Source organism: Giraffa tippelskirchi, chromosome 2 (genome assembly GCF_054371585.1).
Source record: "Giraffa tippelskirchi isolate mGirTip1 chromosome 2, T2T-mGirTip1v1.2.pri, whole genome shotgun sequence".
In the NCBI taxonomy this organism is placed as follows: Eukaryota; Metazoa; Chordata; class Mammalia; order Artiodactyla; family Giraffidae; genus Giraffa; species Giraffa tippelskirchi.
The window spans coordinates 121,243,797-121,266,855 of record NC_137276.1 but is presented as its reverse complement, the minus strand read 5'-3'; the positions used below and the strand labels follow the sequence as shown (position 1 = coordinate 121,266,855).

At 39.2% G+C, this 23,059-nt stretch overlaps 2 protein-coding genes across 30 annotated transcripts in view; one reads left to right on the top strand and one right to left on the bottom strand.

Moving 5' to 3' along the window:
- The window catches only part of IGSF10 (immunoglobulin superfamily member 10), a 25,304-nt gene extending 5,487 nt beyond the window's left edge, over positions 1-19,817 (top strand). The window contains exons 5-8 of one of the 3 annotated variants that reach the window (XM_081570459.1): positions 1,098-1,488; positions 6,587-10,897; positions 11,356-12,253; positions 17,198-19,817. In XM_081570459.1, the coding sequence (XP_081426585.1) occupies positions 1,098-1,488; positions 6,587-10,897; positions 11,356-12,253; positions 17,198-19,106 (7,509 nt within the window). In that variant the 3' untranslated portion in view covers positions 19,107-19,817. Of the gene's footprint in view, positions 1-1,097; positions 1,489-6,586; positions 10,898-11,355; positions 12,254-16,196; positions 16,311-17,197 lie in introns of those variants that run through there. The other 2 variants (XM_081570460.1, XM_081570461.1) reach the window with 2 other exon arrangements.
- The window catches only part of MED12L (mediator complex subunit 12L), a 364,359-nt gene continuing 360,449 nt past the window's right edge, over positions 19,150-23,059 (bottom strand). For 22 of the 27 annotated variants that reach the window (XM_081570462.1, XM_081570463.1, XM_081570476.1 and 19 more), the window contains one exon: positions 19,150-23,059. In XM_081570462.1, the coding sequence (XP_081426588.1) occupies positions 23,007-23,059 (53 nt within the window). In that variant the 3' untranslated portion in view covers positions 19,150-23,006. The other 5 variants (XR_014076860.1, XR_014076861.1, XR_014076863.1 and 2 more) reach the window with 2 other exon arrangements.

The following is a 23,059-nucleotide window of genomic DNA, read 5'->3' as shown; positions in this document are numbered from 1 at the left end:
TGTATAAAGCCATAGGTTTAAGTCTAAATAAGTGATTATGCTGACTTGGTTTAATCAGGCTTTATTTGGAATATATATCTTCAGCAGATTAGATGGAATTTCTTCATGGAATTCACACATGTTTTTCTTGACCAAGTTTTCAATAGATATTGATGAACATTGAGTTTGGTAATATTTGGGGCAAAGTTATTCCATGTCGCCAAATTTTCTTTGCTTATTAAGAAACTTAGCATTCCAGAAAAGCATTCTCAACAGAGATGACAGATTAAGTCAAATCAGGAAAATACGATAAGAAATCACTGTTTTTACTATCATTTTTTTTTTTCTTTTTGGGAGAGACAGTATGTTCAGCTGGTAGCTGGAGAAGGAACTGGGTGAATATCCAAGCACTACTGAAATATTGAAAAATTATTTTAACTTCAATTAAAATCACATTACTCTTAATAGCTAAAAACTAAAAAAACAAAAACAAAAAAACCCTAATGTCTATCAACTCATAAATGGATAAACAAAACATGTTACATGTATGCAGTGGACTACTACTCAATAGTAAGAATGAATAACTGACTTATACGCTACAATAGCGTAAGTCTTGAAAATAAGGCTAGTTGGAAAAAGGCAGGCACAAAAGACCACATATTGTATCACCCGTTATGTTAAATGTTGAGAATAGGCAAATCCAGAGAAACAAAGTAAATCAGTGGTTGTCTAGGTCTAGGAGGAGGGAAGAAATAACTTGTTTCACCTGTACTTCCACCCCACTACTTTTCTACTTCACTGCATTGTTTTGAAATAAATCTGAGATATCATGTTTCATCTGTAAGTACTTCAATATGTATATATCAAAATTAGAGTCTTTTAAAAACAAGTGTAAAATATTGTTTTACCTTAAAATTATAGCATTAATTCATCAATATCACGAACTGTTCCTGTGTGTTCTAATTTCCCTTATATTCCCATATTTAATTTGCAGCTGGTTTGTCGAATTAGGATCCACACAAGGACTGGATAATCTCAGTGTATGTTTTATTATGAATATGCTTGTCTTTTCTGTCATAATTCCTTTGACAAAATAAGGATGCTCTTTGTATTCTTAGGTCTTAAAAATGAGCTATAACAAAGTTCGAAAACTTCAGAAGGACAGTTTTTATGGCCTCAGAAGCTTGACACGGTTGCATATGGACCACAACAACATTGAGTTTATAAACCCAGAGGTTTTTTATGGACTCACCTCTCTCCGACTGGTGCACTTGGAAGGGAACCAACTCACTAAGCTTCATCCGGATACATTTGTCTCCTTGCGCTACCTCCGGATATTTAAAACATCTTTCATTAAGTACCTATACTTGTCTGATAACTTTCTGAGCTCCATCCCTCAAGAGATGGTCACCTACATGTCTGATCTGGAAAGCCTTTATCTTCATGGGAATCCTTGGACCTGCGACTGTCAATTGAAATGGCTGTCTGACTGGTTACGGGAGAAGCCAGGTACCTAGACTGTTTCTTTGTTCTAATTCAACAGACGAAATCTGCCTGGAGGTGTTTTACTAGTGAGGGAGGTCAAAGTAATTTAGCTGGAAAGAAAATGAAATCTCAATAATTCAGTGAGAATGAACTGTCTTAATTCATCAGTGAATAATTTTTAATTCAGGTCAATTATCGCTTCTGGCTTTTAGCAAGATTGGGAGCTAAGAAATGTATCATGTGTTACTCTTCCCTACTTACCACAAGGCATAGAAACCCTTCCCTCTTCTTATTTTCCTTTCAGTCATTTGGTCAATACATATTTTTTCAAGGCCTCGTGCTCAGCAAAGCAACCACTAAGAGCTCTGTGTCTCCTCTAACTACACCTCTGGTGGGATACAGATAAGCAATCAGAATGTAAAACGTGCTTTGACAGCAAAGTAAGAGGCAAGATGCATTCAGTCAACAAGTAGTTACAAGAAGTCAGAGAGAACACAGGGATGCAAAAGTGAACAAACGTGATTGTGGAGCTTACACTCTTTTGGAGAAAATGGGTTAAGAACTAATTGCACTATTTCAATTAATCGAGTCCATAGGGAATGACTGAAAGGAGCCCATTGGTTTTGACATCTAAGTGGTGGCTGATTGGAAAGAGCAATGAGAGCTGGATGGTTATGCAGGGGCTGGGAGAGGCAGGGCTACAGTTGACCCTGGAGAGACCTGGCTTGAAGTGAAGGAGCAAGGGTGGCTGCCAGATGGAAATATGCCATCACTCAGGACTCTCTGAGCATCAGACAGACATGAGCACATTTAAGCTAAGGAGAGATTTTTCAGAGAGAGAAGGTAGCAACATTGCAGAAAGAGCAGATCATCAATTGAGCCAGTCCCCTGAAAAGGCTGGATGGCAAGACACCCAGCCATAGGTGGAGGGGTTTTCCTTAGGAGACAGGAGAGAAAAGGACTAGATGGGTACAGAGGCAAGAGCGTTCATGGGTCTAGTGGAGGGGGTAAGCAAGTTCTTACCTGATGCTTTTTCCTTCTTCATTAAGTTGTAGGAGAGGTGACTAAGGAGGGTGCTAGGAAGGGGTCAAGGTTGGAAGTCTGAGAAAAGCGGAAAAAGTCTGCAGTTGCTGTGGTGAAATATATAGATACACACATATATATGTATGTGTATATACAGTTAGTCAATATAATTAGTCAAAAAGTGAACTGCTTTAGGCCAAAAGACACCACCTTTGCTCTCCAGGAGATTGCAATCTTGTAGGTAAATATGCTCAACACATAAAAAGACAATGAGGCATGGATGAAAAACGGCAAAATGTTTATACTGAAAATTTAGTTCTATAAGGAGCCAGAATAAGTAAGTTACTTCTCCCATGAATAATATACCGAAAGAAAAGGAAGGAATAATAGGGAGTAAGCAGGAAGGTAACATATATTCAGTTTGTGTTTGACATTGTGCTCAATGCTTTCTATTTAATCCTCAATTTAGAGATGAAGAAATTGAGGCTAGAAAAGTTGGGTATCTTGGGCTAGTCATTTAGACCAGTTTTCTCACCTGTAACGTAAGGATACCAATAATTGAAAAAAATAATTAAAACAATACATATAAGGTGCTTAGCACAATGTATGACATAACGTAAGCACTCAACAAACATAATTACCATGATTTTCATTGTCACCCAGCTCACATGGCTAGAAAATAGAAAAGCAGAAACTCAAAGTCCAGTCTTTTTTCAATAATGTATTCAGGATGGAGAAACTGCTTTGTACATAAAAACAGGGGAAGTCTCATGAAGAGGGCAATAAGTAGCCCAGCTTGCCTGGCATGGGGTAGTATAGACTGGCATGGTGTTTTGTCTTTTGCTGTCACTTAGTATGATAATCTCTAGGCCCATCCCTGTTGTTGCAAATAGCATTATTCCATTCTTTTTATGGCTGCATAATATTCCATTGTATATACACATTTTTTATCCATTCATTTGTCAATGGACATGTCTTGGCTACTGTAAAAAGTGCTGCTATGAACACTGGGGCACATGGATCTTTTTGAATAAGAGTTTACTCCGGATATATGTCTAGGAGTATGATTTGCAGAATCATATATTAACTTTTTTTTTTTTTAAGGAACCTAGATAGTGTTCCACGTACTGGGTACATCATCTACAACAATGTAGGAGGGTTCCCTTTTCTCTTCACCCTCTCCAGTCACATCAGCTTCTGCTTTGACATTTTTTTCATCTATTTCAAGAAATTGATAGTTTCTCATACCTTCACTTGCCTCATTTGGCAGTCCTTTTGTACATATGTGGTCAGTAGTCATATGTAACACAGCTTCATCTGTTTCTGGCTATCTTCCACTCCTGGGTTTCACAAAGCTCTAGGTGTTGTTTTTCTAGGAAATATGGATTTGTGGCCTTTTCTCTGACAGTTATATCACAAATATTAAATTTATGTCCTTTTATTGTTTCCAAGCCTTTCTATATCCATCATAACTTATTTTAATGGCAAGCACAGTGTAATCTTTATGTAATACCAACAGTGCATGTAACTCAGTTGAAGAGAAAACAAAATATATAAATGGCTATGGCAGTATTGGTGTGTGTGCTGGCAGTGGTAGCTAATCAAGACTGCCAGCTGGTCAGTCACTACTGTAAGACAACTTCAACTGTAAGACACATCTCAATTTGTAAGCTAAAATGTGTAAGAAATGTGGTCTTAGAATTAGACTGCCCTTCCTCTAATCTTTCCATCCATTTGCCAGGACTGGAGATAAACAGACAACCAGACAGGTCTTTCTACTAGTGGGTGATGAGGGCTAGGATAGAAGTGGAAGGTACTGGAGAACATAAAGCAGGGAGCCCACTGAGAAGTAGTGTTCTTCCAGCTTGTTGATGAAGGAGGTAAGTAGTTAGGTAGTGACGGAAGACAGCCTATCAGACAGCAAGTGTATTGCAAGTAAAAGGGACAGCATATGCTAAGAGCATAACAGGGTATGGCAGAGTTGAGGACTGGAAGGCGTTTCTGTGTGAATGGAATCGAGTGTGATGGAGAGGATGGAAATAATGTGATCAGATTTGCAACTGAGCTAAAATACTTGATGTCCAGGGCTGAGCAATAATCAAACCAAGGTGTGAGTATAATTCTATGATGAGGTTTAATTAAACCAGAAGTCTGCCTTTTTTTTTTTTTGGCTATAGCAGGGTTTTCATGCACTGGAGAGGGAAATGGCAACCCACTCCAGTATTCTTGCCTGGAGAATCCCAGGGACGGCAGAGCCTGGTGGGCTGCCGTCTATGGGGTCGCACAGAGTCGGACACGACTGAAGCGACTTAGCAGCAGCATAGCAGGGTTTGAGCCCAGGCTACTGGGAAGTAGTAAAAAGTCACAGCTGGTTGGTAAGTAGGGGGTTGATACAAGCCTCTTTGACAGGCTTGCTAGCTACCTCCTCTGGGTAAGCTGGGACTTTACAATTTGCTGAAGAATGCTGAGGAGCCAGATATATATGACAGTGCCTATCACACTGAAGAGTCTGGAGTCAGTGGTCAGAGAGATTTTTCTCAGGCCTTTGAGGAACTGCGCAATTACAGGAAGGTGATTTGACCCTGTGCAGTCACTTTGTCAAATGAGATCTAAGAAGTACAGTGTTTCTTTTACATGCTGTGTCTAAATGCATGATATGGAACAGGATGGAAGTCCCTAGCTGTATTCTGTATTTCGTATAAGGTAAAACTCCATATTTCTTATCAAGTATTGCTGTGACCAGCCATTTAAAATAGGCTCACCAGAGTAGTATTTTTTTGCAGAGAAGAAAGATTTAAATAACAAATTAGTGTCAAAATGAGACTAATATTAAAGACACTTTAAACAAAAATCCCATGTATTTGGAAATTAAATGTCCACTTTTAAATGATAGGTGTATCTAAGATGCCATAACAAGGAAAATTAGAATAAAAATGAAAAGAGAACTTACCAGAATTTGTTGCATGCAACTGAAGCTGCTCAATTAAATACAATGTGGAATCTTCAATAATATATGAAAACAAATAATGGTCACTGGCATAAAATTTTGTGAAATTTGAACAAAATCTGTACTTTAATAATACTATATCACTTGTTAATTTCCTGTTTTGTATTTTTTTTTTTACAACATAGTATTTCTTTATACTATCAGAATTGGATTAGAGCCTCAAGCCTCACTCAATTTTTTTTTTAAATCACTAGTAAATTTTATAGACTTTTAGCAGTAATACTAGATGCCAAAATACATGGAACTATATCAAAGTTTTCAGTTAATATAAATTAGAAATCTAACATTCTGCTCATACTAAATAAAACGAGCAGAAACAAAAAACTTTTGTACATACCTATATATAGTATATATGTCAGACCTTTCATGGGCTGCCCTATCGCTTGGGCACAGCTTTCCTCTCTCCGCATTAAACCTGATCCTCCTCAACTGAGTCTACCTCAGGTACCAAAGTCATACCGTGTCTTTCAGCACTCTTAATAACCCTCTTTATTCAGCCACATCCTCACCTCTTTATTGATTGGTTCTACCGGCTTCATTATTTCCAGCATCCATCTTGTTCTCTCCAAAAACAAGCTTGTGACCAAGACAGACCAGGCCAAGGTACCTTGTAATTCATTCATCATTCTTTTTAGTAATGGAAAGAAACTTGGAATTTTTAATGATATCCAAGAATGTATAAATGGTAACTTATCAATCAAACAGGTTCTCATTTAAAGGACACTGAAATCCTCTGAGCCTTAAAACATTAAATGGGGAAACAGAACTAAATAATAAGCTAATAAAAAGTGACAAACATAAGTATATCATTTTGTTTTGACAGTTAAGACAACTACTCAGGTGCTCTTTAGGCATGGAAAATATAGCTGTGAGCAAGAGAAACAAAATCCTTGTGCCTATGGATGTAATATTGTGGCAAGGCATATAGACAATAACATTTTCAGAAATCAATCCAAAGACAAAAAAAAAGAGGAAACACTAAAATTTCCAAATTGTTTCAAATTCTAGCAAAAGCTACTTATTCAAATGTTTAAATGTTAATTCGTGAAGAAGCCACAATGGGCAATAATTCAATTGTCATTTTTTTTCTAGATATCATAAAATGCAAAAAAGACAGAAGTCCCTCCAGTCCTCAGCAGTGTCCACTTTGCATGAACCCCAGGACCTCTAAAGGCACGCCCTTAGTTATGGTTCCACCTGCAGCTTTCCTGTGTGCCAAGCCTACCATTGACCCCTCCCTGAAGCTGAAGAGCCTGACTGTTCTGGAGGACAGTGGTTCTGTGTCGATCTCTCCCCAAGATTTCATGGCTCCCTTCGGCTCTCTGACTTTGAATATAACAGACCAGACTGGAAATGAAGCTAACATGATCTGCAGTATCCAAAAGCCGGCAACGACCTCACCTATTGCATTCACTGCAGAAAATGACTATATCATGCTAAATGCTTCATTTTCAACATTTATGGTGTGTGACATAGATTACAGCCACCTTCAGCCAGTGTGGCAGGTTCTGGCTTTGTACAGTGACTTTCCTCTGATCCTAGAAAGGAGTCACTTGTTCACTGAAACCCCACAACTCTGCTACAAATATAAACAGGTGGTACTGAAACCTGAAGACATCTTTACCAACATTGAGGCTGCTCTCAGAGCAGATCCCCCGTGGTTAATGCAAGACCGAATTTCCTTGCAACTAAACAGAACTGCCACCACCCTCAGTACACTGCAGATCCAGTACTCCACTGATGTCCAAGTCAATTTACCAAGGTCAGAGATAAAGCCAGAGAGACACAGGTGGACCATGATTTCCAGAGATAACAATACTAAGCTGGAACACACTGTTTTGGTAGGTGGGACCATTGACCTAGACTGCCCTGGCCAAGGAGAGCCTCCCCCACATTTGGAGTGGCTTTTAGCTGATGGAAATAAAGTGAGAGCCCCTTATGTGAGTGAGGATGGACGAATCCTGATAGGCAAAAGTGGAAAACTGGGACTCCAGATGGCTGATAGTTCTGACACTGGCATATACCACTGCATAAGCACTAACTATGATGATGCAGATATCCTCACATACAGGATTACCGTGGTAGAGCCCAATGTAGAAGCCTATCAGGAAAATGGAGCTTGTCATATAGCTTCTGTTGGTGAAACTCTTGACCTTCCTTGCCATTCTACTGGTATACCGGATGCCTCTGTTAGCTGGGTTCTCCCAGGAAACACTGTGCTCCAACAGTCCTCAAGAGATAAGCAAATTCTTAACAATGGCACATTAAGACTATTACAGGTCGCTCAAAAAGACCAGGGTCACTATCGCTGTGTAGCAGCCAACCCAGCGGGGGTCGATTTTTTAGTTAACCAAGTTATAGTCAAAATAAAAGGGCAAAAGTCAGCAGAGCATAACGCAGAAACAGATGGATCGGGGTTTGATGAGCCCAATTCCATGGGTCAGCTTCAGGATCCACCAGCTGCACATCTCCCCACATCTTCTCCCATGGGGGCTGAGGCTGGAACACACGTCTTGAGCCCAAGTAAAAATCCCAAACAGCGGGTATTAATATCCCAGAGGCGTGGAGAGTCAACCAGCTGGCGTTACAGGGAGCACAGGAGGCAATTCCCTCCCTCTGCCCGGAGAATTGACCCACAGCACTGGGCAGAGCTTTTGGAGAAAGCTAAAAAGAATGTTATGCCAGAAAAGCAAGAAAATACCACAGGAAAGTCACCTCTACCAGTCACCCAACTCCTGGATATACCTGGTGAGGAAGCAGAGTCATCAGGCATGCTCCCTCCAGATGAGCAACTTCCAGTCCCAACAACTAAAGCTCCAGATGTTCTGACAAGGACAGTGGCTGCAGATTCCAGAAAATCACCTGACAGCCCTGTGACAAGTGCTGGCACCCCAGTCTCCCCAATTGTGAGTCCACAGACCCTATCACCTGAAAAACCAAGAGATTTCAGACCATCTACTACTATTAAAACTCAAGTCACGCCAAAGAATATAAACCCAACTGCATCAACCGAAATGCAAGACACAACCAATCCAAATTTACCTAATGTGTTTCCTCTACTAAATGAAGCAACTCTGTTTCAGGATGCTGACGACATGGAGAGGAAAAAAGAGCCCTTGCAAACTGCATCCCCAGTAACAGTGGGGGCTACTGCGATCAAAGATATCCATATCCAAACGCTAAGTAATGCTGTCGGCAAGGCTGGTATATTTTTAGGGTCAGTAAATACCACAAATAGTCATCAGAGATCTGTAACAGGAGTAGGCGAACCCAGGAGCCATCACTCTCCTTCTCACAGTACTCACATACCTAGCACCACTAAGCTCCCTTCAGGCCCACACACTGCTGTTGCTCCTTCTCAGTTGCACATTCCTAGAAAGAGTACAATGAACGGTCCGCTGTCCAGGCGCTTTGGAAGATGGCGAAAAGTTTGGAGGAGGGGGCGAATTATCAGCCCGTATAGGACACCAGTTCTCCGACAGCATAGATTCAGCGTCGTAAGGCCCACATTCAGAGGCTCTTCAGAAGAAAGCACCACTGCATTTCCAGCCCCAGAGCTCAGTGCAGTGTGCCCATCCTGTTCTCCCAGAGAAAGGCTCACCACTGATGAGGCAGCGTTGTCTTCTCCCAGCTTATCCCCTATCACCCTCCCCAAAATTGAAATTGCCAGCATCACAGCAGAAGAACCTACAACTCTAGTTCACAACCCATCATTACTGTTTGAGAACAAATCAAATGCTGATGCTGAGAAGACCACCCCCATGATAAAATACTTCAGTGCTGAAAGTACCCAAGTGACTCCAACTACTGCAGTTATGATTCATGCAACAAGTATTAGTTACCCAAGTGGGTCTAAAGCCAATGAAAGCACCAGATATTCTGTGATTGTATCGCCACTGCCAGGTCCCACCATCAAGTCACCTGTGCCTACCACTCTAGCCATTACAAGATTTTCAAGAAGGAAAATCCCTTGGCATCAGATCTTTGTAAATAACCATATCCAAAGAGAAAAGCTAAAGAATCAGCATAAATTTGGTTCACAAAGCAGCACAGACACGGTGCTTCCTAAAGTATCTCCTGCTTTACCCACAGATAAAGTTTCTCCCTTCCATTTCACAACACTCTCAGCTAGTGTAGTGAAAATCCCATCTATAACACCAGCCACAACTCACCTCAGTAACACTAACACACACAGCCTTGTAAGTCTCCCAACAATGAAGGAGCTGTCTTCCCTACCCATTTACCCTACACCTCCTAGTAGCTCAAGCAAAGAATCAAGTACAAATTCCATATCAATGCAAACAGACATGCTGACGCCCACTCCTACTGCCCCTGCATCTATCATTATCAACAACACCCAAATAGACAGACCCAAGGCACAAAAAGTACAAAGGAAAATGGAGCCTCAGAAGACTATGAGTGACCCAAATACCTCTCCCACCCAGACTTCTAGCTTCATTACATCCACCACTGTGACACCTCCTGTTCTAACAGCAGCTGAAACTTCAACCAAGCCCAGTGTGTCTGCTTTCACTCATTCTCCTCTAGAGAACACAAAAGAAATTTCAAGCACAATTGGTCTTCATCCAGGAACCTTTAATCTGACAGCTGTACTTGAACAACCATCCCAGGAGGGTACTCAGGCTTTGAAGAATATAACTGCTTCTGAAACCACTTTGTCCAGCAAACTACAGAGTACCACTACTAGGAACACAATCAGACACTCAATCATGCCAAACTTCCTGAGCTCCAGTGCCACTCCAATGCCAATTCCCACCTCCCCTCCCTTGAGTAATCAAAGTGAGGTTACTGACAATATGGCCACGCCCACTCTCAGGATGATGACAAATACAATGTTTGAGCCACACGAATCCTCAAAGCACAATGCTACTCCACAGCAATTAGCAGCAACACCTCTCCAAACTCATCCAAATGCCAAATTTGCAGTTGGAACCATTCACTTTACCTACTCTAATCTGTTATCTTCTACTCCTATGCCAGCACTAATAACAGTTAAACCACAGGATTCTAAACTGACTCCCTCTCCCTGGTCAGAAAACCACTTTTGGCACAAGTCACACCCAGAAATTGCTGAAAAGGGCACAAAGCCAGTAGTGAGTGTACTGCCCACTCCAGGCTTGCCAGAGGTCACCACTCATGCTTCAAACTGGGATATACAGAAGAATGCAAAGAAAAGTGGCTTTGATAAAACAGCAGTTCAAAAAATAACAACTTCCGAATTCCTCCCCTTTGATGCTTTATCTAGGGATGTATTTGAAAGGCCCAGAATAATTGGAGGGAAAGCAGCAAGTTTTACTGTTCCAGCTAACTCAGATGCCTTTCTTCCTTGTGAGGCTGCTGGAAATCCTGTGCCCACTATCCACTGGACCAGAGTTTCATCAGGTATTTGAAACGGTTTCTTTACACTTTTAGTCTTTAGTAACAAAACAAGGAAAATACTGTGTGACATTTCAGGGTTACATATTCGAAGAACCAACATCAACATGAAATTTCTCCAAGACACAGAAACTATTAATATCCTCATTTGATATATGCATGACTTTTTGCTCATTAGAAGGTTTTAAAACACATGTTAAGACAATTAAAAAAAATGCTTTTAAAGCAGATCTAAAAAAAAAAAGGTCATTGTGTTGAACCATTTGGCTTTTACATTAAAATTAGGATTTCTTTTTTAATCCAGAAATAATTTTAGCAATCTGAAGACTAAGGATCTTAATTTTAAATATATTTGTTCCCAGTAGCCTAACAAAATTTAGCTCTCCTTTTGTGACTTCCACATGAGCAATTTGTTTTCCGTCTAAACTTTGATGACCTATGACTATAAATTTCTTTCTCATCAGGACTTGATTTGTCTAAGAGGAAACTGAATAGCAGGTTCCAGGTGCTCTCCAACGGCACCCTGTCCATACAGAGGGTGGACATTCAGGACCGTGGACAGTACCTGTGCTCAGCATCCAATCCATTTGGCACAGACCGCCTTCATGTCACCTTGTCCGTGGTTTCCTATCCCCCCCAGATCAAGGAGAGACGTACTAAGGAGATCACAGTCCATTCTGGAAGCACAGTGGAGTTGAAGTGCAGAGCTGATGGGAGGCCCAACCCTACAATTTCCTGGATTCTTGCAAACCAGACGGTGATCTCTGAATCATCTGAGGGGAACAGACAGGCCCTGGTGACATCTGACGGAACACTGGTCATCCACAATCTCAGCATTTATGACCGAGGCTTTTATAAATGTGTGGCCAGCAACTCAGTGGGCCAGGATGCACTGCTGGTTAAAATACAAGTCATCGCGGCTCCACCTGTTATTCTAGAGCAAAAGAAGCAAGTTATTGCAGGGACTTGGGGTGAAAGTTTGAAACTGCCTTGTACTGCAAAGGGCACTCCTCAGCCCAGTGTCCACTGGGTCCTCTCGGATGGCACTGAAGTGAAACCATTACAATTTGTCAATTCTAAGTTCTTATTTTCAAATGGAACTCTGTTTATAAGAAATGTAGCCTCTTCAGACAGGGGCACTTATGAATGCATTGCTACTAGCTCCACTGGCTCAGAGAGAAGGGTGGTAATCATTACAGTGGAAGAACAAGAGACCATCCCCAGGATAGAATTTGCATCCCAGAAATGGACTGAGGTGAATCTGGGGGACAAACTACTACTGAACTGCTCAGCCATTGGAGAACCGAAACCGAAAATCATTTGGAGGCTACCATCCAAGGCTGTTGTTGACCAGTGGCACAGGTAAACCATACCTTTCAGTTGAGATTATCTTCATCTGTTTAGCTTTACAACTTCTGAAATGGAGAAAGTGGTAGAGCAAGGCTTGCAGCAATGTTAGAGAGCGCACAGACTCTGCTCGTAAGAGTAACTTGCTCTAAAGAGACCTAATCCTTTTGAGATGTCTATAAAATAATATAAATGATGTAAAAAGAAAGTTTCTTACATGCTGTATTCTAAGGGCCAACTTCTTGTTGAGTTTATATAGTTAAAAAAAGATTTTTTAAAAAAAATCTCATTTTCTTCCATACTTGTGACAGTTTTTAAAAACGAGAACTGTGTAAATGTATTTATAATCATTCTATCCAAAAATAAGAGGGAATTTTGTAATGCAAACAGGTCTGGAGAGATGTACTTCATTAATTTACTCTTCAGAGTCTCCTAGTAAAGCATTTTCAATTTTAGTGCAATCCGTACTTCATTTATTCTACCCCAAAATTGCAAAGCACTCTATGAAATTAAGGCTTCACAAAGTGAAATGTACTCAGGACCTCCCTCACTCTGATGGTGTCAGACAACATATATACACATACAGACTTTCTCTAATATGTTCTGATTCATGCATATTGATTCTTATATTTTCTGTAGTGATTAAATCTCTTTGAAAAAATAATAATTTACTAGATTATTAATTTTTGCTATTTGCATGACTTCATGCAATGATTTTTCATAATATGACAGAAAAGATGGGCTGAACATTTCCATTTAATGTTTATTAATAGAAATTATCCATGCAAGTAAAATTATACATGAGTTTATATGTAAAATAGATTTTTTTTCAGTGACAAAGTATGAGTCGGTAATGGATATAGTTAAGCAATTTTACTTGTGATCTTTAATGCCAAAGTAAATGTTAATTTTCAAGCTTTTCAAATAAGTCATCAAAATTACTTAAATTTTACACTCATCCCAAGTGTCAACAGCATCAGTTTCTAAGGAACTAATTCGAGCTTATCTTCAGCTGAAGGAGTCATGGTTATGAGTTTGAGCTGATGCTAATAAGAATCTTGAAGGGACAAGAGAAACTCTTCACATGCCTCTGTCAGTCATTATCGGGCTCCTGTAAACCAGCCCAAGATAATGCTCTTGGAAAACAAGTGATAACTTTGCATGACTCAGGAATGGGTACTGGCTAAACTTTAGGGATATTTAACACAACAACAAGAATATAGACCATATCTATAATTAATCATTGCAGGCTACCTTTGATAAGTGTGGAGTGCAGAGTTTTATAATATGTTCATCAAATTAAACTTATGTTGTTCAAATCTCAAAAAAAATTACCTAAATTTTAAATTGAAATTTAGATTTAAAATTTAAAAATGCTGAGTTATGGAATGTAAACTTCACAAAACACGTTTATGCTTGTCATCTACTGTACATATACCCATTTGTGGCATCAAATATATTCAACAGTTTACCAGTTTTTATATTTAATTATATCAGCATGTCTATTTATTAATCACCCTGCAGCACATGAGGGTGCTTCTCATTTACCTAGAAACTGCTCATTATTTTGTGTAATCAGGAACACAATTTCACTATCCATGAAGAAACTAATGCAAGAATAGAAGGCATCACACCTGTGATGGGAATTACAAATAAAGTTCAAATTTCAGGTTGTAAAGACAATGTCGAAAATATTTACTAGACATTAAGTCGGTTTTTAAGAATGGAAGAGGTATGAAAAAATGTAAGGGAATGTCTTAAAAAGTTAATACAAAGGAATGTCTAATACACATTAGCATCTCAGAATAAATCTCAACCTAAACAATCCAACAAATCCTTCAGAGTTTAATAGCAAAGAAATCAGGTAGGCTGTCTGTATTTCATTTTGGGAAAGCACTTCTGGAACAAGGAAAGATTGTTCACATTGTGGAAAAGCCAATAGAGGGTGTAAGATCACAGGTGCTATCACAGGCCCACCAGAGGTGCTGGCATTCTTTTATAAACAACTACACAGCTTGTCCAGAGAAGGCAATGGCAACCCACTCCAGTACTCTTGGAAAAATCCCATGGATGGAGGAGCCTGGTAGGCTGCAGTCCATGGGGTCTCGAAGAGTCAGACACGACTGAGTGACTTCACTTTCACTTTTCACTTTCATGCATTGGAGAAGGAAATGGGAACCCAGTCCAGTGTTCTTGCCTGGAGAATCCCAGGGATGGGGGAGCCTGGTGGGCTGCCGTCTGTGGGTCGCACAGAGTCGGACACAACTGAAGCAACTTACCAGCAGCAGCACACAGCTTGTCTGCTAACTGGACACTTTTAGTGATTATCCTGCAACTAACCCATTCAAAAAGGCAAGAATGTTCTTTAGTTAGGTGCTTAAGATATCAACAGAAATAAAAAGGCACTTTTGCTGTTAAATAGAGTGCTTGCTGTTACCATTTCTTGGTTCTAAAAGTCTGAATTTAAGATTCTAAAAATGAAAATTTTCAACATAGCTACACTCACAGAAGTCTACTCCACCATGACCGAAATAAGCAAAACCTTTTACTTTTTTAAAGCCTAGTTGTCACCGAAACTAAGAAAGCCTTTTCTGAACTTTTTTTAACTGTCTCAGACTTAGAGCACTATAGGTCTACCTCCATGATTTTCAATAGGACTTACCTGACCTATGTTTCAGACAGAATTCTGTTTCCTCTGCTTTGGATCTTTGCTTCTCAAGGGAGTTTGTTAAAAGAACAGAACATCAGGCCCCACCCTAGATGGGCAGAATCAGAATTTGCACTTTAAAAAATCCTCAGGTGGAGAATGAATACATATGTATGTATAGCTGAGTCCCTTCGCTCAGTCTGAAACTACCACAACACTGTTAATTGGCTATACCCCAATACAAAATAAAAAGTTTAAAGTTTGGGGAAAAAAATAGTTAGGATGGTAATATATCTGTTGTATAAAAAAGATACAAAAATATCATAGAACTAATTAGAAGTATTTTCCTTAAATCAGCATGTGATCACTGAAGCGTGTCATTTACTTGGACAAATAAATTCTCCCAGGCTTCCTTAAAAAATATATATCTATATCTCCAGGTGAATCACATGCACAATAAGGTCCAAGAAACACTGCTTTAAAAAGATTGCAAATGCTTCTCTGTCCATACAAGAATTCCCTTTCTTTTACTCAAGGAAAACTTCCACTTTCAAAAGTCAGTTTTCTCTTAAAAACATCAGTTTACAAAAGGAAACACAATTCTCTTTTATATATATATATTACAACTTTCAGAAGTATCAGATTTTGAGGTCAGGGAAGGTCATTTTAAGTCACTGGTTTTCAAAGAGTTGTTCCCCTACCAATAGCACCAGCATCACCTGAGAACTTGAACCTGATTCTCTGTCAAAACATGCAATCTGTGTTCTTAAAAGCTGTCCAGGTGCACACTCAAATTTGAGACTGAAAAAAAAAAAAAATCTGAGACTGGTCTGCAAACTTAATTGTTCATAGAGTCACCTGGGAAGCTTGTTAAACAGTGGGTTACCCAATCCGTGGCCAGATCTATTGGATCAGAATCTCTGAACAGTGAAACCAGTAAATATGTGTCTTAAATTAGACTCCATGTAACTCTGATGTAGGTGATGAGGGAATTGCATTGAGGACAAAGATTTACAGCAGTGGTTCTCAGACTCTGCTGCACATGAGAGTCATTTGGAAAACTGAGTCCAAGGTCACATTCCACACCATAAGTCAGAAATTCTGGAGGTGGGACCTAGGCATCAGCACTGTTTTATACAAATAATTTTAATGTGCACCCAAGTTTGAGAAACAGTGTTCTTAGCATTAGGAAAAAATGACAGCAGGTAGCAATGTAGCATGGTAAAAGGGCAAGTAACTACCTCTAAGTACTTTTTTTCTTTTCAGCTGTATGGTGAGAAACTACCTAAAGATTAAAAAATAAATGCAAAGACCCTTGTGGTTTCCACTCTTAAGCGCATCCATAATGATGACTTTCCCTTGCTTTAACATGCCAGATGAATTCTTTCCAGGCTTGAGAGAAGAAAAAAAAAGATATCAGCAGCTGTAAGTTGTCCTACAATAAATACTCTTCCTACTTAAGGTTTTTTGCTGGAAGATAAAAAATGACTTGAGGCTGTTAGACATGTTTAGCAGTTATGCTATGAAAGGTCATACACACTTTCACATACCTTCTTAGTTCATGTTGCCAAAAAATTAGGAGAAACACATGTAATGAATACTTTCATCTATAGGTGTTTTTGACTGTGTTTTTAGCAGTTACTTTGCTTCCACTGGTCTTTCTGAAAAATTACATTTAGTTTTATCAGGGAAATTCTGCCATCTGGTGGTTATGTGTGGTAACAGCAGGCCGTGTAGTGCTTGAGAGAAAAGTGACGTTCATGAAGCTCAACATGATGCAGAGACCAGAGTCACTGTACCGTTGTCTGCAGAGACAGATAAACCTTTAGTATGCTTCTAAGAAATTTTACCTTGGCATTTACTCTCTTTATAAAAAAAAGAAAATTTACTTTCTAACCAAATAACTGATTAATACTCTTTAAAAGGGAAAATCTGGTATCTTTTCTGAGCAAGTAGATTTGCATGAGAGTTGTTCTTCACTGACACATACCACAAAATGATCATCTGCCATGTAAAGTGGTCAGGACAGTCACGGGTCTAGGAAACTGGTATTTCTAATATTCTTGTCATCATTAAAAACTTTTTAAATTGAAATGCAAAGGAGGTGCATTTGAAGTCCATCTAAGAAATACTACTTGTTTGCACAAAATTTATTTGTTCAGTTAACTTCATCTTTCAGAACAGCTTAACAGACAGTAAAGAAGTCAGTAATAATTTTAATTTCACTGCAACGTTTAGTCCTGTGTCAGTTAATATAACTCTCTTACCCTTGCTAATAGCTGCACACCTCAGTCAGTCTCTTCTTTCCTCAGAATGGGCAGCCGAATCCATGTCTACCCAAATGGATCCTTGTTTGTTGGGTCTGTGACAGAAAAAGACGGCGGGGACTACTTGTGTGTGGCAAGAAACAAAATGGGGGACGATCTGACCCTGATGCACGTAAGCCTAAGACGGAAACCAGCCAAAATTGACCACAAACACCACTTTAAAAAGCAAGTGTTTCACGGGAAAGACTTTCAGGTCGATTGCAAGGCTTCCGGCTCACCAGTGCCCGAGATATCCTGGAGTTTGCCTGACGGGACAATGATAAACAGCGCCATGCAGGCCGATGACAGCGGCCACAGGACCAGGAGGCTCACCCTCTTCCACAACGGAACCTTATACTTCAATAAAGTTGGGATGGCAGAGGAAGGAAATTACACCTGCTATGCCCAGAACACCCTAGGGAAGGATGAAATGCAAGTCCACCTAACAGTCATAACAGCCTCCCCGCGGATCCAGCAAAGTTACAAGACCAACACGAGAATCACGGCCGGAGACACTGCTGTCCTTGACTGTGAGGTTGTTGGAGAACCCAAGCCAAAAATATTTTGGCTGCTGCCTTCCAATGACATGATTTCATTCTCTAAGGACAGGTACACGTTCCATGCCAACGGGTCTTTGTCCATCAATGAAGTGAGACTGCTCGATTCTGGGGAGTATGTATGTGTGGCCCGGAATCCCAGCGGGGACGACACCAAAGCATACAAGCTGGATGTTGTCTCCAAGCCTCCGTTAATCAATGGTCTGTATGCAAACAAAACTGTCATTAAAGCCACAGCTGTGAGACATTCCAAAAGACACTTTGACTGCAGAGCGGAAGGGACACCGTCTCCTCAAATCATGTGGATCATGCCTGAGAATATTTTCCTCACAGCTCCATACTATGGGAGCAGAATCACCATCCACAAAAATGGAACCCTGGAAATCAGGAATGTGAGGCTTTCAGACTCGGCCGATTTTATCTGCGTGGCTCGGAATGAAGGAGGAGAGAGTGTGCTGGTGATACAGTTAGAGGTGGTGGAAATGCTGAGAAGGCCAACATTCAGAAATCCATTTAATGAAAAAATAGTTGCCCAGCTTGGTAAGTCCACAGCACTGAATTGCTCTGTTGATGGAAACCCACCACCTGAAATAATCTGGATTTTACCAAACGGCACACAGTTTCCCAGTGGACCACACAATTCTCAGTATATAATAGCAAGTAACGGTTCTTTTATCATTTATAAAACAACACGGGATGATGCCGGAAAATATCGGTGTGGGGCAAGAAATAAAGTTGGTTACATTGAGAAATTAATTGTATTAGAAATTGGCCGAAAGCCAGTGATTCTAACTTATGAACCAGGGACAGTTTACAGTTTCAGTGGAGACACTGTATTGCTGCACTGTGTCTCTCTTGGAAGCCCTAAGCCTCATGTCAAATGGACTTTGCCAAGTGGTTACATAATAGATAGGCCTCAAATTAATGGAAAATACATATTGCATGAAAATGGCACCTTAGTCATCAAAGAAGCAACAGCTTATGACAGAGGAAACTACATCTGTAAGGCTCAAAATAGTATTGGTCACGCGTTGATTACTGTTCCAGTAATGGTTGTAGCCTACCCTCCCCGGATTACAAATCGCCTACCCAGGAGCGTCCTCACAAGGACAGGTGTGGCCATTCAGCTCCACTGTAAGGCCCTGGGAGTCCCCAAGCCAGAAATCACATGGGAGATGCCTGATCACTCCCTGTTCTCAGCGGCAAACAAAGGGAGGACACGTAGAATTCGGCCTTTTCACCCACAAGGTACCCTAGTCATTCGGAATCCGCAAACCTCAGATTCTGGGATATACAAATGCACAGCAAAAAATTCACTTGGAAGCGATTATGCAACAACTTACATTCAAGTAATCTAACAGAACATAAAACTACCTGAACAAAGTCAACATATGGACAGAATTTAGTTTTTGGAAGAAGTTTAATCAAAGGCAGCCATAGGCATGTAAATGAATTTGAATACATTTACAATATTAAATTTATAATAGACATGCAAAAAAAAGGACTTATAAATAAATGCATTATGAATTGATACTGATTTTTTTTAAATGGATCTCAAAACAAACTTTTAACTTAAGGCACTTTTATTTTGCCAACAAATAACAATGAACAGTAAGAGAAAACTCTTGACCATAAAATAACAAATATCTAATGTACCTGAATTCTTCATTAAAGAATGGACTTTTCTTTCACTACTGTTTGCCTAGTGTCCACCTTCTATCAATATTACAAGCATGGCACTGAGGACAAGACACAATGGAAAGGATTAAATTTGCAGTCTTGATGTTAAGTTTGCCATCCTGATGTATAAATATTGCAGTTGGTTTATAAATAATTTACTAAAACCCACAGAAACTAAGCACTGAACTGTTCTATAATTCACCATTTTGTACATACTGAAAATTTTCATTGATGGGGAATACAAAAGAATGTTTTAATAACTGCATTTAAAAATAAATGCAGGCTGACTTTTCCTCTTGTAAAAAGCAACTTAACACCCACACATCAAAAATGTGAAAAGGGGGTTGATAACATCTATCCCAAATAAAGCCATTAAAAAGCTTTTAAAATACATCGACACTTCTTTATAACTTCAAAATCTAGCTCAGGCACCCCTGGTTTGGAATTGTTCATAAGGAAAATCTTCTTAGGAGGAATCACTGCTTTATGAGCATTTATTTCACTAAGTGAGCATCCTTTACGTGGTGGGGAAATGTTTGGGGAAATCTGGATTGAATACACATAATAGAGTATCACTGTACTGAAAATCTGATCAACTCTACAAAATCTTGCTTTTTTTAATTCACTGAATTTATTTATATCACATGCTTAATTCAACCTGAATTAATTTAAGGACATTATGATTAATCTTTTCTAACTCCAGAGGCTAGCATTTTCCAGTGTAATTTCTCCAGCATCTATTTAAATATTTGTCTATTATTTAAGAAGAATTATAGGAGCCTTAATAAATGAAAAATGAGGAAATGCCATCAGTCTTGCTCAAGTATCTCAGCACACAAAACTGAGAACTATGTTTGCCCCTGTGTATCATTTGAGAAAGATGGGGGGTGGGGGACACTTCACTGTGTCCTCATCACACCAAGTTTCGGCTTGCTCCACCTAAAGAGGTGACCTGTTCCCTACTTTCTCTCATCTTGGTATCCGGTGACCACAAGTGGTCAAAGGATACTCATTCTATTTCCGGGCCAAGAGGGATCAATCAGAGGACAAATGGAACCCTACTAGGGAGGGGCCTACAGTATAAACAGGTATGTGGAAGGGCATCCTATGTCCAGCTCCATTCTACTTCAAAGTCTTTAAGGGGAACTGGGGGCTCCATTTTTCCTAAGATAACTTCCTCTCTGTCTCACCAAGCAAATGACCAGATTCTTCCGAAGGATAGGGTTATCCTTTGTGATCATTTCAAGACAGACTAATGCATATTCTAAAAAGAAAATAAAACTCACAGGAGAGAGGATTGAGTGGGAGGAAATATAAGAATAGATTGAAAATTCTGGTTTCTCTCTGTATAGTACACAGGGGAAAACCGGTTCTAGGTGTGTCCTCAACTCTCTGTAGAATCTTCAAATCACACGGCCTTACCATATCTTAGCTTTCCCACCCAAAAAATAGGAGACGACAACAAAAAGGTATGCCCTACAGCTTTCATGTGCAAAATGATTAATAAATTAATTTCACTAACTTCTGCAAAATATAAAGTGCATACAAATGCTATGCAATTATAACACTCATTCTTGAAACAGTCTTACTGCTGTTTGCAATATTGAGCTACAAATATATACGGTTCAAACTGAAAGTGGCATTTCAAACATCAGTAATTCTTGAAAAGAAGGAAAATAACAATAAAGACAGAACATGACTCGTACTCACTAGGCACGACATTCACATTTTGGTTGTTTTTGCCAAGGCAGTCATTATATATTATTTTGAAGAAAAATAACTTTATGAACTCTATCACTCTGAAACGGGGAAAAAAACAAGAAAACCAAACCTGATATACAAAACTAGCTGAAATGTCAAGATTCATCTGAAAGCAGATAGAACATGTTAATTTAGTGAAAAGAATGGTCTTTAATGTTTTGGCAAAGTCTTTCCCAGCCCAGAGTAAACATGAAATGAGTGGGCTGGAGTGAAATTGTTTCACAGTGTACAAAGCAGTTCACATGGATGCTGCCACAGCAAAGTAAGCGGACATGGATTTGAGGTCATTTGCATGAGTCAAACTTTGCAATGAGTAACTCACCTAGGAAGATATAAATTATTTATATAATGATTTGCAAAGGAAATGATCTACTGAAGTTGTACCAGCTACATTTAAAAAAAGTAGTTCTACATGGTTTGCTCATTATAGACAAATCTATTCACAGTATGTGCGACTATATTACATGTAAATTCACATGGCAAAAGAAAATGAATTAACACAGAACATGGGAAAATATCCCCCACATGTTTTAAAATGCCCTGCAATTTTTCACATTCAAAATTTTATGCATCTAAGTCTAAAAAAATATTATATGGAATACTCTTAAGTTACACAAACTGATAATAATTTACTGTATTTTTTACTCTAATAGGAGCAAATTACCACATACTTGAACAAAGTTAAAATAGTTACTATTTCTTTATAATAAATTTGATGTATAATTTACTTTACTTGTGCTTTTTGCACCAATTTATAAATACAGTATATGCAATACACAACCATGACAGACACCAACATTAATAATTAAATTCAAAATAGCAAATACTTACCATATAAAATAAACAGCAAATACATCTCTTATGAAAACCAGAGCCCTCTGGACTTGGGGGCCATACTCTCTGGAAACCATGTCAAGTTTGAGCACTGTGGAATCTCAGGCCAGCTGCGAGATTTTTTTTTTCTCAAGTTGGCATAAAGGTTCAGGAGAACCAAAACTGGACAGAGTCATTTTTGCCAAATCTGGCAAATAGTTGGACCAGTTCCACTGTGGTTCATTCCGGCCTTTAGAATTTACATGCTGTACCTTCACAAAGACTCTGGTCAATGATCTTGCCATGGAAAAATTTAGTACAGCTACTTCTAACGGGTTTCCATGTACCTCAGGGTGGCTCTCACAGAAGCCTTGGGTTAAGTTCTTGGTCTAAGAAGTTTAAGTTCTAAGCAACAATCTGTTTCAGCACCTTTTGACCACAACAAAAGCAAAGAAAAATCCTACATAAATAAGAACAAAGTTCATAAAGTGCTTATGAAATTACAAATATTTTAAATTAGAGCAATGCAAATAGATGTCCACTTCACCACCAAAGGTGACTGCAGAGGAAATGGATCACCTTCCTGTCAAGATCTGACATGCCTTTTAAATCAGTAGTTTGGTCCGGCACAGTTTGCAAAAAAAAAACAAAACATCATCAATGAATAAATATTTTAAATCCACCATAATCCATTCTTTCTATAACTACGAGATTCAGTAAGAGCACCAATTTTAAAAAGTCTGCTACCAAACTCTTCCTTCAGTAGACCCACATGATCTACATTTTTAAACCTTCTTTTCAAGTTGAATGAAACAAAACCAAACCACACCCTTTCCTTTACTTCTTGTTTCAACACCTTTGTATGAAATGTGGCGTAAAACATAGGAAAACTTCAAAGAAATGAAAAAACAAACAGACATTTCTAAAGATGACCAATGCATTAAATGTGATTTTCTATTTTTCAGTGCAAACAAAAAAGTTTGTATCTTTGTCCTCTTCCAGACTCAGAAGTGTGAAGGATGCCCGTAGGGAGTCACTCCTTGCTGTGGCTGGTTAC